Below are 13,373 nucleotides of genomic sequence, written 5' to 3' on the forward strand. Positions count from 1 at the left end.
CTTTGAGGACACAGATGACATTTTATTCTTGTATCTCTTGGATGTAATGTATGCCTGACAGACAGGGGATGTGTACTTTCTTTTTACTGGATGAGCAAGTGGGTTTATAGCAAAAATAACTGTGCAGACTTTTTAAAATGTCAGAACCTACTCTTAAGATAGGGCTGCTGTTTCTTTTTTTTTTTTTTTTTTAAACTTTTGTCAATCAAAATGTTAGTGCTAGCTCTAACAATATTTATAATCATCCTGTATTTTGTTGTTAGTCTTTTCATATTTAGTTTTTAGTTACAATTTAATTCCAGAAGTGCTCAGAGTTAGTTATGGAATTTGTTAATTTTTTTCTCTTTAAAATGAGCGGCCTTTTCTGTCTCCTAAGGCACAGTATTTATAATTTGCTTTTTTTTTTTTTTTTTTTTTTAGTAGAGACGGGATTTCACCATGTTGGCCAGGCTCGTCTTGGACTCCTGATCTCAGGTGATCTGCCCATCTCTGCCTCCCAAAGTGCTGGGATTACAAGTGTGAGGCACTGCGCCCGGCCTGTAATTGCTTTTTAACCGTTCAGTATATTAGTGACTTGCGGCAGGAGATGTGTTGAAGTAAATTAGATAATACTGACATGATTTTCAAAGCCTGTCCTAAGACCTTCTGAGCACTGCTACCTTAACATACTGGTTCTAAGATATTGGTGACTCAGGATTTATTTAATGACTGAAAAGAGTCATTGCTGTAAACAAATTCTAAGGCAAGAGTGCCTTAAATATTCTTACATGGAGAATTTTTTTTTCTGCTTTACTGTCTTGAGTAATATCTTTTGTTTTACTTGTAGATTTGATGGTCCTCGAAGATTTGAGGATTTAGGGTCAAGGTGTGAAGGACCGAGACCCAAAGGGCCTCGTTTTGAAGGAAATCGCCCCGATGGGCCAAGACCCAGATATGAAGGTCACCCAGCAGAGGGCACTAAAAGCAAATGGGGAATGATTCCCCGGGGGCCAGCATCTCAATTTTATATTACCCCCGGTACATCCCTAAGTCCTCGACAGAGTGGACCACAGTGGAAAGGCCCCAAACCAGCTTTTGGACAGCAGCATCAGCAGCAACCTAAGTCACAAGCAGAACCTCTTTCAGGAAACAAAGAACCATTAGCAGACACCAGTAGTAACCAGCAGAAGAATTTTAAAATGCAATCAGCTGCATTTTCCATTGCTGCAGATGTAAAGGATGTCAAGGCGGCTCAGTCAAATGAGAATCTAAGCGACTCTCAACAAGAGCCACCTAAAAGCGAAGTCTCGGAAGGGCCTGTAGAGCCTTCTAATTGGGACCAGAATGCTCAAAGTATGGAGACTCAAATCGACAAAGCCCAAGCTGTTACTCAGCCTCTACCCCTTGCGAATAAGCCTGTACCTGCTCAATCTACTTTTCCTTCAAAAACAGGGGGGATGGAGGGAGGAACAGCAGTAGCAACATCATCATTAACAGCAGATAATGATTTTAAACCTATGGGTATTGGTCTACCCCATTCAGAAAACAACCAAGATAAAGGCCTGCCTCGGCCAGATAATAGAGATAATAGATTAGAAGGCAATAGAGGCAGCAGCTCATCTTACAGAGGTCCTGGGCAAAGCAGAATGGAAGACACACGGGATAAAGGTCTAGTAAACAGAGGTCGTGGCCAGGCAATCAGTCGAGGCCCAGGATTGGTCAAGCAAGAAGACTTTCGGGATAAGATGATGGGTAGAAGAGAAGACAGTCGAGAGAAGATGAACAGAGGAGAAGGTAGCCGGGACAGAGGGTTGGTGAGGCCTGGAAGCAGTCGGGAGAAAGTGCCAGGTGGTCTGCAAGGGAGCCAGGACAGGGGTGGAGCTGGCAGCCGAGAAAGGGGACCACCTCGGAGGGCTGGCAGTCAGGAGAGAGGACCTCTTCGGAGGGCTGGGAGTAGAGAAAGGGTACCACCCCGAAGAGCTGGGAGCAGGGAGAGAGGACCACCTCGAGGGCCTGGCAGTCGAGAAAGGGGACTGGGAAGATCAGATTTTGGTCGTGATAGAGGTCCATTCAGACCAGAACCAGGAGATGGTGGGGAAAAAATGTATCCATATCACCGAGATGAGCCTCCTAGGGCTCCATGGAACCATGGAGAAGAGCGAGGGCATGAAGAGTTTCCATTAGATGGTAGAAATGCTCCAGTGGAACGAGAAAGACTCGATGACTGGGATAGAGAGAGATACTGGAGAGAATGTGAACGTGACTATCAAGATGATACACTAGAGCTCTATAACAGGGAGGACAGGTTCTCAGCACCACCATCTCGGTCTCATGATGGAGATAGGCGAGGCCCTTGGTGGGATGATTGGGAGAGAGACCAGGATATGGATGAGGACTACAATAGGGAAATGGACAGGGACATGGACAGGGATGTGGATCGGATTGGAAGACCTATGGATATGTATGATAGAAATTTGGATAATGAGTGGGACAGAGATTATGGGAGACCACTGGATGAACAAGAATCACAGTTTCGTGAACGGGATATTCCATCTCTTCCACCTTTACCGCCCCTCCCACCTCTTCCACCTTTGGATAGATATCGGGATGATAGATGGAGAGAAGAAAGAAATCGAGACCATGGGTATGATCGAGATTTCCGTGATAGGGGTGAGTTGAGGATTCGAGAGTATCCAGAAAGAGGAGATACATGGCGGGAAAAGCGAGATTATGTTCCTGACAGAATGGACTGGGAAAGAGAACGGTTGTCAGACAGATGGTACCCATCTGATGTGGATAGACATTCCCCCATGGCGGAACATATGCCCTCCTCACATCATTCCTCAGAAATGATGGGGTCCGATGCAAGCTTAGACTCTGACCAAGGCCTTGGAGGGGTAATGGTTCTCAGTCAGAGGCAGCATGAAATCATTTTGAAAGCTGCACAAGAACTGAAAATGCTTCGGTAAGTTGACTCCTTTAGATCCTTTCTTTTAATAAAAACCACATTCAGACTGCTTTTTAAAGTGATATGATATATTTGAATGGAATCATTTTACTTCAAGTTCTTATCACATACTTTTAATTTATATTTCTGGTCATTCAGTGTTGTTTTAGGGCTAGAATGGGTATTTAGGACTGTGTTAATGATAAACTTATGCCCTAAGATGTGAAAATTGATTGCTGTCTTGGCCTTTGTAGATGTGTTGCTGGCATGCCATGCCTGTGCATGTTTCAAGTGTCAAACTTCAACTTTTCAGTGCTCTGGATTTCACAGGGTTCATGTGTAACCTTCATTTTTTTCCAGTAAGCAGTTTGTTCTTTGGTATTAGATCTGATAGACTTTATATTCACTACTCATTGATAAAACTTTGGAAAGTGCTGTATTTTTCTTTGTGGAAGCTGAGAATGGTTTGCTTAGGAGCATCCTCAGATTTGTCTAACTATTGATACTTTCTTTTGGGGATGTTTTATCTTTCATTATAACTAAAAGCAGATATTTCTCCTTGAGGATGTTATTGTTTCTACATAACCAAATATTTCCTTTGTGAAATGGAAAATAGGATTTCTTGACTTACAATCAACTATGTATAGGTATCTACATAATTTTCCTCTTTTCTTGTAGTAACAATAATAACGAAAGCTAACATTTATTGCATGCTTACTCTGGGCCAGGAACTGTACTAAGTGTGTTGTGTATAATAAACTCATTTAATCCTTAAGCCAGCTGTATCTTGGGATAGGAATTTAGAAGTCAGTGACAGATTGAAAGCTTTTTTAAAGGAATTTTTTTGAGAAAGTCAATTAATGATTAGGTTTTGATAGATTCCAATGTATTTCTTCCATTTTTCAATTCTGGTTTACATTTGTGGATCTTAACAATAAATTATAACTTAAACTTTAGAACTAGGAAAGACAAATATGGTGAAGAAAAGGTAATGATGAAAGACCAGATATGGCAGGTTTGTGTGGTCTATAGCTAAGAGGTTTATTTTTTCCAGATTACTCATGAAGAAAATGTGGAAAGCATGCTATAGAATATTTAGCTACTACACTATTCACTTTTAAGTTATAGACACCTTTAATTTTAATTTAACACCTACCATGTAACTGGGCACTTGCTAATAATTGAGTGTATATTATGTCAGTCTTTCTATCTCAAAGGCCTGCAAAGATAAGGTACTTTTATCCCCACTTCACAAATGACACTAAAGTTCAAAGAGGTTAAGTTCACTTGGCTAATAAGTGGCAAACCCGGCCTTTGAACTCAATCTGTCTAAAACTCTAAAATCTGTGTTATTTATGGAGAATACCAAGCTGATTGGTGTTGTTAAGCTGCCAAGGTTTCTTTCCTTTTCCTTTTGAAATTTCTTTTTAATTCATTATTGCTTTGCATGGCAATGCTGGATAAAAGGTGCTGCTGCTGCTGCTTCATTCTTTTTTAAAGCTTTCTAGGCAACATGAACATAATTAAACAATATATAGGGAGTGATGGATAATGTCGTAGCCGAATACAGGTCGTTTATGTCGTGTCAGTGTAAGGTCGTAAGGAGTATCATAAGGGATGTGATGATGGGATTTACCTGAGCAGTAAATAATCTTACACAGTTGACCCTTACTTTGTGGTCCCTCATTTGTGGACCCTCATTTGGGTCACTTTAATATAAGGAGAAAATTGTAAAAGGTCTTAAGAAGTTGTAGTGGATTTTACCCATGTTTAAGGTAGGCATTGTGAAAAGAAGTAAAAGGAATTTCATCAGAAATTTAAAGAAAAAACCGAAGGATTACATAATTATCTTCAGGAATATGAAATGTTGTTTTTAAAGGTATAGACTGACAATTGTTCTCACCATCTACAGCAGGGGCCATAAATTAAAATGTCCCCAAGAATCAGGTAACAAAAATGAGTGAAAGTAGGCCAAGTATAACTCTGCAGAGTATGGTGAAGATTGTGACAGGTTGTTTCATCTAACGTGGGCAGCCTCTACTGCACTCAGCTGATTGTTGGCATGTGGGAATATAGGCCTGGTGTTACCATAACTCTTTAAGATTTGAATTTATATATGAAATATTTTGCTTTGTAAATATTCAATTTTAATTTTAATTCAAATTTTAAAAACTGATATAAAAGCCACATTTTAAAAACCTTTTTAGGCCGTATTTGGCCCATGGGCCACCATTTTGCAACCTCTGGTCTAAAGAGTTGAAAAAAATAGGCCGGGCATGGTGGCTCACACCTGTAATCCTAGCACTTTGGGAAGCTGAGGCAGGCGGATCATGAGGTCAGGAGTTCGAGACCAGCCTGGCCAATATAGTGAAACCCCGTCTCTACTAAAAAAATACAAAAAATTAGCCGGGCGTGGTGGTGTGTGCCTGTAGTCCCAGCTACTCGGGAGGCTGAGGCAGGAGAATCACTTGAACCTAGGAGGCAGAGGTTGTAGTGAGCTGAGATTGCACCATTGCACTCCAGCCCAGGCAACAGAGCGAGACTCCATCTCAAAAAAAAAAAAAAAAAAAAAAAGCAAGAGAGCTTTGGCTTGGATTAAAGAAAAACATAACAAGTAGATGAGATAGTAGAAAACTACTGAGGCGGGTTGTAGAATCTATTCGTGAATATCTTCAACAATTTATAATTATTTATATGTCTTAAATGACTGATGAGTTAGCTACATAAAAGCAAAAGAGGGTAATCCCAGAGCTGCCCAGTTTATGGCCACTGCAGAGAATTTTAGGACACGGTTTTTTTAGGTCTCTTCTTTTTAATTAAATATTAGTTGTAGTCACTTAGGAATGAAATAAGCATGCTTTATGTACTATGTCAATTTTATTTGTTTGCAGGGAACAGAAAGAACAGCTTCAAAAGATGAAAGACTTCGGGTCTGAGCCACAGATGGCTGACCATCTACCACCTCAGGAATCAAGATTGCAGAATACATCTTCAAGACCTGGAATGTATCCGGTATGGGAGAATGTGTGCTCAGAAAATGAAATGGTTTCTACTTTGTATGCTTCTATGTTGTTTGATTTTTTAAAAAATTGAATAAATAACAAATTTCCTCTATAGAATATAAATTTTGGAAACTTAAAAGTTTATGGTAATTGAACTTTGAACACCTTAAAAGCATGTTCAAAAGTGTGGCAGAGATGCTTCGTTTCCCCAGATTTTGATAAGTACACCAAGTACACCTGAACTACATAGCGTCTGTTCACAGAATGGTAGAATTTTTCTAATAATTTTTTATGTTAAAATAGTCCTGTTGGCTGGGCATAGTGGCTCACGCCTGTAATTCTAGCACTTTGGGAGGCTAAGGCGAGAGGATTGCTTGAGCCCAGGAGTTTGACACCAGCCTTCGCAAGACAGTGAGACCCCCATCTCTACCAAAAAAAAGTCCTGTTTTCCATCTAGGCAGGGCTAGATGTGGGCCTCGTGATGCTTCCTACCTCTTCAGGCTACTAGTCCTTCAGATGGGGAAATGTCATACCCCAGCACATACTTCAGAACTGTTCAGGCAGTATGAAAAGGGGTGTTTATGTTAAAGACTTGAGTAATTAAGTTCTTTTTTTTCCAAGAGCATGCCAGGACTTCTTTTATTTTTGTTATTTTACCTTTAAGCCAGTAATGGGCTTTTCAAATGTTTTAAATGTTATCTTGCAAGTAGTTTTATGACAGCATAATGAAGAAAACAGCTCTACTGAACCTCTACTGAACCATTTCATCAAATTAACACTTTTCATTTCTCAGTGTTCCCTTCCATCCTGTCCTAATACTTAACAGTAAGACATAGTTGTTGACCTCAGTGACCACCATGGTGTTGTTGACTCCCCAGATGGGATCTCCTGACCTTTGTATGCATCTACCTGTCTGCAGGGTTTCTGTCTGTGGATGTGACTCTTGTCAAATGCAGCATGTTCAAAATGGGGCTCATTATCATACCCTATTAAATTGTCTTTTTTCCTCACCATCACCTAGTCACCCTAACTTGAAACCTGAAACTCAGCCCTCCATCTTGCCCCTGTCCTACCCTGCTGCTGATTGATTTTACCTCCTTTGAATCATCAAATTCTCAAGTATAATTACACCCATTTTAAGCCTATAGTTCGAGTTTTGACAGATGTATACCAAAAGATAAAAAAATTCTCGGCCAGGCACGGTGGCTCACACCTGTAATCCCAGCACTTTGGGAGGCCAAGGCAGGCGGATCACTTGAGGTCGGGAGTTTGAGACCAGCCTGACCAACGTGGAGAAACCCCGTCTCTACTAAAAGTACAAAATTAGCCGGGCATGGTGGCGCATACCTGTAATTCCAGCTACTCAGTAGGCCGAGACAGGAGAATCACTTGAACCCGGGAGGTGGAGGTTGCAGTGAGCCGACATCGCGCCATTGCACTCCAGCTTGGGCAATGAACGAAACCATCCCAAAAAACAAAACAAAACAGAACAAATTCTCATCACCCTCAAAAGTTCTCTCATGCCCTTTTGTAGTTGGGACTACCCCTATGCTCCACTTCAGGCAGCATTGATGTGATTTGTGGCCAGATGGACATTTTAAAACAAATCTCACCATGTGGCTACCTGGCTTTAAAACTCTTCAGTGTTCTCCCATGCCTTCAGGATGAAATTTAGAATCTCTTGCATGACTTTTTTGTTCTTCCTGAGCTGGCCTGACCTCTGCTGACCATTGCTTGCTACTCCACTCTCTGATGCTTCATTTTCCCTCCGCATAGAGCTACTTAACAATTTTATAAATGTGCTAGATTCTTTTACTTCTTCATTCCTTTGTGTACGCATGTTGTTCTCTAAGCCTAGAGTCTTTTCTTTGCCTTCCCGTCCCCTCCTGCAACTGGCTAATGTTTGTTTATCTTTTAGAACTCAGCTCTACTATTTTCTCTTCTACCTATGTAGGGCAATTACCCTCATACATACCCTATAACATCTTGTACTAGTCTCTGTCATCTTTATCATGTTGCATTTTGATTGTCTGCTTTCTTGTCTGTCTGTCTTTCTAAATTTAGTCCATAAGATAAGAACTGTACCTTTCATCTTTGTGTGTCTTAGTAAATAGTAGAAGCGCCAGATTGTACATCCACATTTCTGCTTTATTTGCTTAACAAATCATAATCATCTTTCCATATTGTTATATGCTATATTATTTTTTGATTTATAATAATTTATTGAATTAATTCAATTTCTGTTGGAATTTTTTTCTAATCTTTCACTGTTATTCTTAATATTACCCTAATGAATGTCTTTGTATTGGGTTCTTATTTTAGGTAACTCCTTTTCTTTTTTTCTTTTTCTTTTTTTTTTTTTTGAAACAGAGTCTCACTCTGTTGCCCAGGCTGGAGTGCAGTGGCATGATTTCAGCTCACTGAAACCTCCACCTCCTGGGTTTAAGTGATTCTTCTGCCTCAGCCTCCCAAGTAGCTGGGATTACAGGTGCCTGGCACCACACCTGGCTGAGTTTTTTTGTATTTTTAGTAGAGACAGGGTTTTACCAATTGGCCAGGCTGGTCTTGAACTCCTGACCTCAGGTGATCCACCTGCCTCAGCCTCCGAAAGTGCTGGGATTACAGGCATGAGCCACCGCACCCGGCCAATAACTTCTTAGGAGTAAGTTTTATGTTTTTGTTTTGTCTCTCTTTTTTTTTTTTTTTGCTCTGTTGCCTGGGAGGCTGGAATACAGTGGTACAATCATAGCTCACTGGAGCCTCAAACTCCTGGGCTCAAGTGATGCTCCCACCTCAGCCTCCTGAGTAACTGGGACTACAGGCACACACCCTATGCCTGGCTAATTAAAAAAAATATTGTTAATAGGGACAGGGTCTCGCATTGTTGCCCAGGCTGGTCTCGAACTCCTGGGCTTAAGCGATCCTCGTGCCTTGTCCTCCCAGAGTGCTGGGATTACAGGTATGAGCCCCTGCACCCAGCCAACAGTGATTTTAAAGTCCCAAAGTGGGATACTTCAGTCAAAGAATAAGCATACCTTTTTTTTTTTTTTTTTTGAAACGGAGTGTAGTCTCTTACCCAGGCTGGAGTGCAGTGGCACAATCTCAGCTCACTGTAATATCCATCTCCCAGGTTCAAGTGATTCTCCTGCCTCATCCTCCTGAGTAGCTGGGATTACAGGTGCCTGCCACCATGCCTGGCTAATTTTTTTGTATTTTTAATAGAGACAGGGTTTCACCATGTTGGCCAGGCTGGTTTTGAACTCCTGACCTCAGGTGATCCACCTGCCTCAGCCTCCCAAAGTGCTGGGATTACAGGCATGAGCCACCACACCTGGCCCAGAATAAGCATATTTTTTAAATGATTCCTGTCACATAGCCAAACAGCTTTCTATAATAGTTGTATAATGGCCGGGCGCGGTGGCTCATGCCTGCAATGCCAGCACTTTGGGAGGCCGAGGCAGGTGGATCACAAGAGGTCAGGAGTTCCAGACCAGCCTGGCCAACATGGTGAAACACCATCTTTACTAAAAATATAAAAATTAGCCGGGCTTGGTGGCATGTGCCTGTAATCCTAGTTATGGGTGAGGCTGAGGCAGGAGAATCGCTTGAACCTGGGAGGCAGAGGTTGCAGTGAGCCAAGATTGCACCACTGCACTCCAGCCTTGGTGACAGATCAAGACTCTGTCTCAGGTGCATCACCTGAGGTCAGGAGTGCAAGACCAGCTTGGCCAACTTGATGAAACCTCGTCTCTACTAAAAATACAAAAATCAGCCAAGCATGGTGGTGCGCACCTGTAATCCCAGCTATTAGGGAGACTGAGGCAGGAGAATTGCTTGAGCCTGAGAGGCGGAGGTTGCAGATAGCGCCACTGCACTCCAGCCTGGGTAAAAAGAGTGAGACTCTGTCTCAAAAAAATATATAAATAAATAAATGAAAAAAATAGTTGTATAACATCTATACTGTAGCCTCGTAAGCATTAGCTACTTAATATTTTTGGTATATTTAATACTTTTAATATAGCATTTTTGATTACTAGTGAACATGAATATTTTCCCATATTTGTTAATTATACTTTCCTCTTACAGAAATTCTGTTTGTGTCCTTCACCCATTTATCCGTCTGAGTCAGGTTTTTTTTTTTTATTAACTCATTATCCTTAATATAATATAGATATTAACCCTTTCTTATATAAACAATAATTTTAAAAAGTTAACTCATTATCCTTAATATAATATAGATATTAACCCTTTCTTGTATAAACAATAATTTTAAAAAGTGTATCTTTTACTTTCACTATATAGAATGAAGAAAACACTTTTTAAAAAATTTATAAGTATACTTCTATGAGATCTTAAGATATTTAAAACTTGTCTTGATAGATCTACCCAGACTGAATAGCTTCATCCTATATTGGCATTTTCTTAACAAAGTTTACCATGCCATACTTTAAAAGTTTACCTTTAGGTAATAGCCATTTGTCTTTAATTGTAGCCAGTATTTACCTCCAGTCAAATAATGTTACTTCCATATTAGTCAACTCCATTTTATTATTCAGAAAGTTTATTTTTGAAGTACTGCCTATATATGGACAAATATATAAATAATGTATATTGTGGGCTCTCCAGGATCTAAAATAGCTGTTAATAAAGAAAAAACATCCTAGAATAACAGAGAAGTAAAAAACCGAAACAAAACAAAAAAGCAAAACAAAAAAAAACAACAAAAAAAACCAGCCAGACACAGTGAACTAAGAAATGAGAAATAAGTGTTTGAATCATACTTATGAAGATTAAAATAGAGACTAGGCATGGTGGCTCACACCTATAATCTCAGCACTTTGGGAGGCTGAGGCGAGAAGATTACTTGAGGCCTGGAGTTCAAGACCAGCCTGGGCAACATAGCAAGACCCCGTCTTTACCAAAGAAAGAATAAAAATAAAATGTATGTGGCAACTGGGTTTCAGTATTGAGTAGATAGGACCTATCTGCTAAGAAGTCCTACCATCTCCGTCATAGACATTTCTGATGGCACCTGGTGATGCTTTGGGAAAACAAATGGAAGGAGGGCACACAACAGTGGCACTCCTTAGATTACTAGATGTTCATTTAGTTTATTTTGTTGTTTCATAGTACTCATGTTCTCTGTTGGTCTCAGCTTTACCACAGACGACTATTGTCAACCAGATAACTGAAAGGAACAGAAGTGTAGAGGCTATCTAGGATTTCTCTCACTGAAAATTTACTGTTTTTGTGGAGGAGATAGGTCTCTAGAGTAGGAAGATAGTTCTTATTTATTTATTCATTTCTCTCCTTCCTGCACACTGAGAGTAGGAAGATAGTTCTTAACCAAGGGGTATCAATCAGAATTATTCATGGAGGGTTTTTTTTTTTAATTTTTAATTACTGGTGGGACCCCACCTACAGAAGTTCAGCAGATTTGGTATTGGCCTGGGACATTTGAATCTTATGTGGCTACCACCCTAATTTGGAGTATGGAAATTTTAAAACATTTTCATTACTCCTGTAAGATCACCGCACCAGTTTACAGTTAGTTAATCCTCATTCCTACCCTAGTCCCAGCACTTTCTGTCTATATAGATTTGCCTTTCTGGCGTTTCGTATAAATGAATTATATAATATGTAGTCTTTTGTGTCTATCTTCTTTTCAAAGTTTATCCATGTTGTAGCATGACTCAGTACTTCATTTCTTTTTACTGCTTTTTAAATTTCTTTTTATTTATAACCTGTTACATGAATATACCACATTTTGTTTAACCATTCACCAGTTGATGGACATTAGGGTTGTTGAATAGTACGGCTATGAATATTTGTGTGCAAGTCTTTGGATGGACATATGTTTTTATTTTTCTTGGATAGATACCTAGAAATGAAATTGCTGAGCCATATGATAAATTTATGTTTGGCCGGGTGCGGTGGCTCATGCCTGTAATCCCAGCATTTTGGGAGGCTGAGGCAGGTGGATCGCCTGAGGTCAGGAGTTCGAGACCAGCCTGACCAACATAGTGAAACCCCATCTCTACTAAAAATACAAAAAATCAGCTGGGCATGGTGGCGGGTGCCCGTAATCCCAGTTACTCAGAAGGCTGAGGCAGGAGAATCGCTTGAACCTGGGAGGCAGAGGTTGCAGTGAGCTGAGATGGCGCCATTGCACTCCAGCCTGGGCAACAAGAGTGAAACTCCACCTCAAAAAAAAAAAAAAAAAAAAAAATTATGTTTTACCTTTTGAGAGAAATTGGCAAACCATTTTCTATAGTGGCACCATTTATTCCCACTAACAATCTAAAAGGGTTTTTCTTTCCTATATCCTTGCCATCATTTGTTTTTGTCTGTCTTATTAATTATAACCTTCCAGTGCATATGAAAATGGTATCTCATTGGGATTTTAATTTGCGTTTCCCTAATGACTAATGATGGTGAGCATCTTTTCATGTGCTTATTGGGCATTTATATATTTTCTTTGGAGAAATATCTATTCTCATCTTTTGGCCATAGTTTTTTGTGTGTGTGATTTGTCTTACCGAGTTTAAGTGTTTTGTATATTCTGAATTCAAGTTCTTTATCAAATACAAGATTTGCCTATGTTTTCTCCCTTTCTGTGGCTTGTCCTCATTTTTTTTGATGGTATGTTTTGAAGCACGAAATTTTGAATGAGTCCAAGGTGTTAACTTTTTTCTTATAAATTGAGAACCAGATTTTAATTTCCACTGATCTATAAAAACATAGTGGTATACTTGTCCGCTAAGCTGTTTATTCTGTTCTCTAGCCTCCAGGGTCCTATAGACCTCCCCCTCCTATGGGCAAACCACCAGGTTCAATTGTAAGACCCTCTGCTCCACCAGCAAGATCATCTGTTCCTGTGACCAGGCCACCTGTCCCAATACCACCACCTCCACCTCCTCCACCTCTACCTCCTCCTCCTCCAGTGATAAAGCCACAAACTTCAGCTGTAGAACAGGAACGATGGGATGAAGATTCTTTCTATGGGCTCTGGGATACAAATGATGAACAAGGACTGAATTCAGAATTTAAGTCAGAAACTGCAGCAATTCCATCTGCTCCAGTATTACCACCCCCACCTGTTCACTCTTCCATTCCCCCTCCTGGCCCAGTGCCTATGGGTATGCCACCAATGTCCAAGCCACCACCGGTACAACAGACTGTTGATTATGGCCATGGCCGTGGTGAGTAATGATAGTGAACTTGTGTTTGGGATTCTGCAGGAATTGTTATCTTCAGCTTTAGCTTTCTCTAGCTTCACTCTTACAGTACTTTATCTCTGATTTTGTTTACCAGATATATCCACTAATAAAGTTGAACAGATACCTTATGGAGAAAGAATAACTCTACGCCCAGATCCACTACCTGAAAGATCAACTTTTGAGACAGGTAGGATTCCCAGAGAGGTCAATATTTTTAAACATTTT

At 40.2% G+C, this 13,373-nt stretch overlaps 1 protein-coding gene across 1 annotated transcript in view; it reads left to right on the forward strand.

Moving 5' to 3' along the window:
• The first annotated feature begins 767 nt into the window (after nucleotides 1–767).
• Nucleotides 768–13,373, forward strand: part of LOC116464040 (YLP motif-containing protein 1) — a 39,089-nt gene continuing 26,483 nt past the window's right edge. Inside the window, exons 1-4 of the mRNA XM_032147305.1 lie at nucleotides 768–2,944; nucleotides 5,818–5,938; nucleotides 12,713–13,130; nucleotides 13,243–13,335. Of these exons, the coding sequence (XP_032003196.1) occupies nucleotides 768–2,944; nucleotides 5,818–5,938; nucleotides 12,713–13,130; nucleotides 13,243–13,335 (2,809 nt within the window). The remainder of the gene's footprint in view (nucleotides 2,945–5,817; nucleotides 5,939–12,712; nucleotides 13,131–13,242; nucleotides 13,336–13,373) is intronic.

Source organism: Hylobates moloch, unplaced genomic scaffold (assembly GCF_009828535.3).
Source record: "Hylobates moloch isolate HMO894 unplaced genomic scaffold, HMol_V3 SCAFFOLD_141, whole genome shotgun sequence".
NCBI lineage: Eukaryota > Metazoa > Chordata > Mammalia > Primates > Hylobatidae > Hylobates > Hylobates moloch.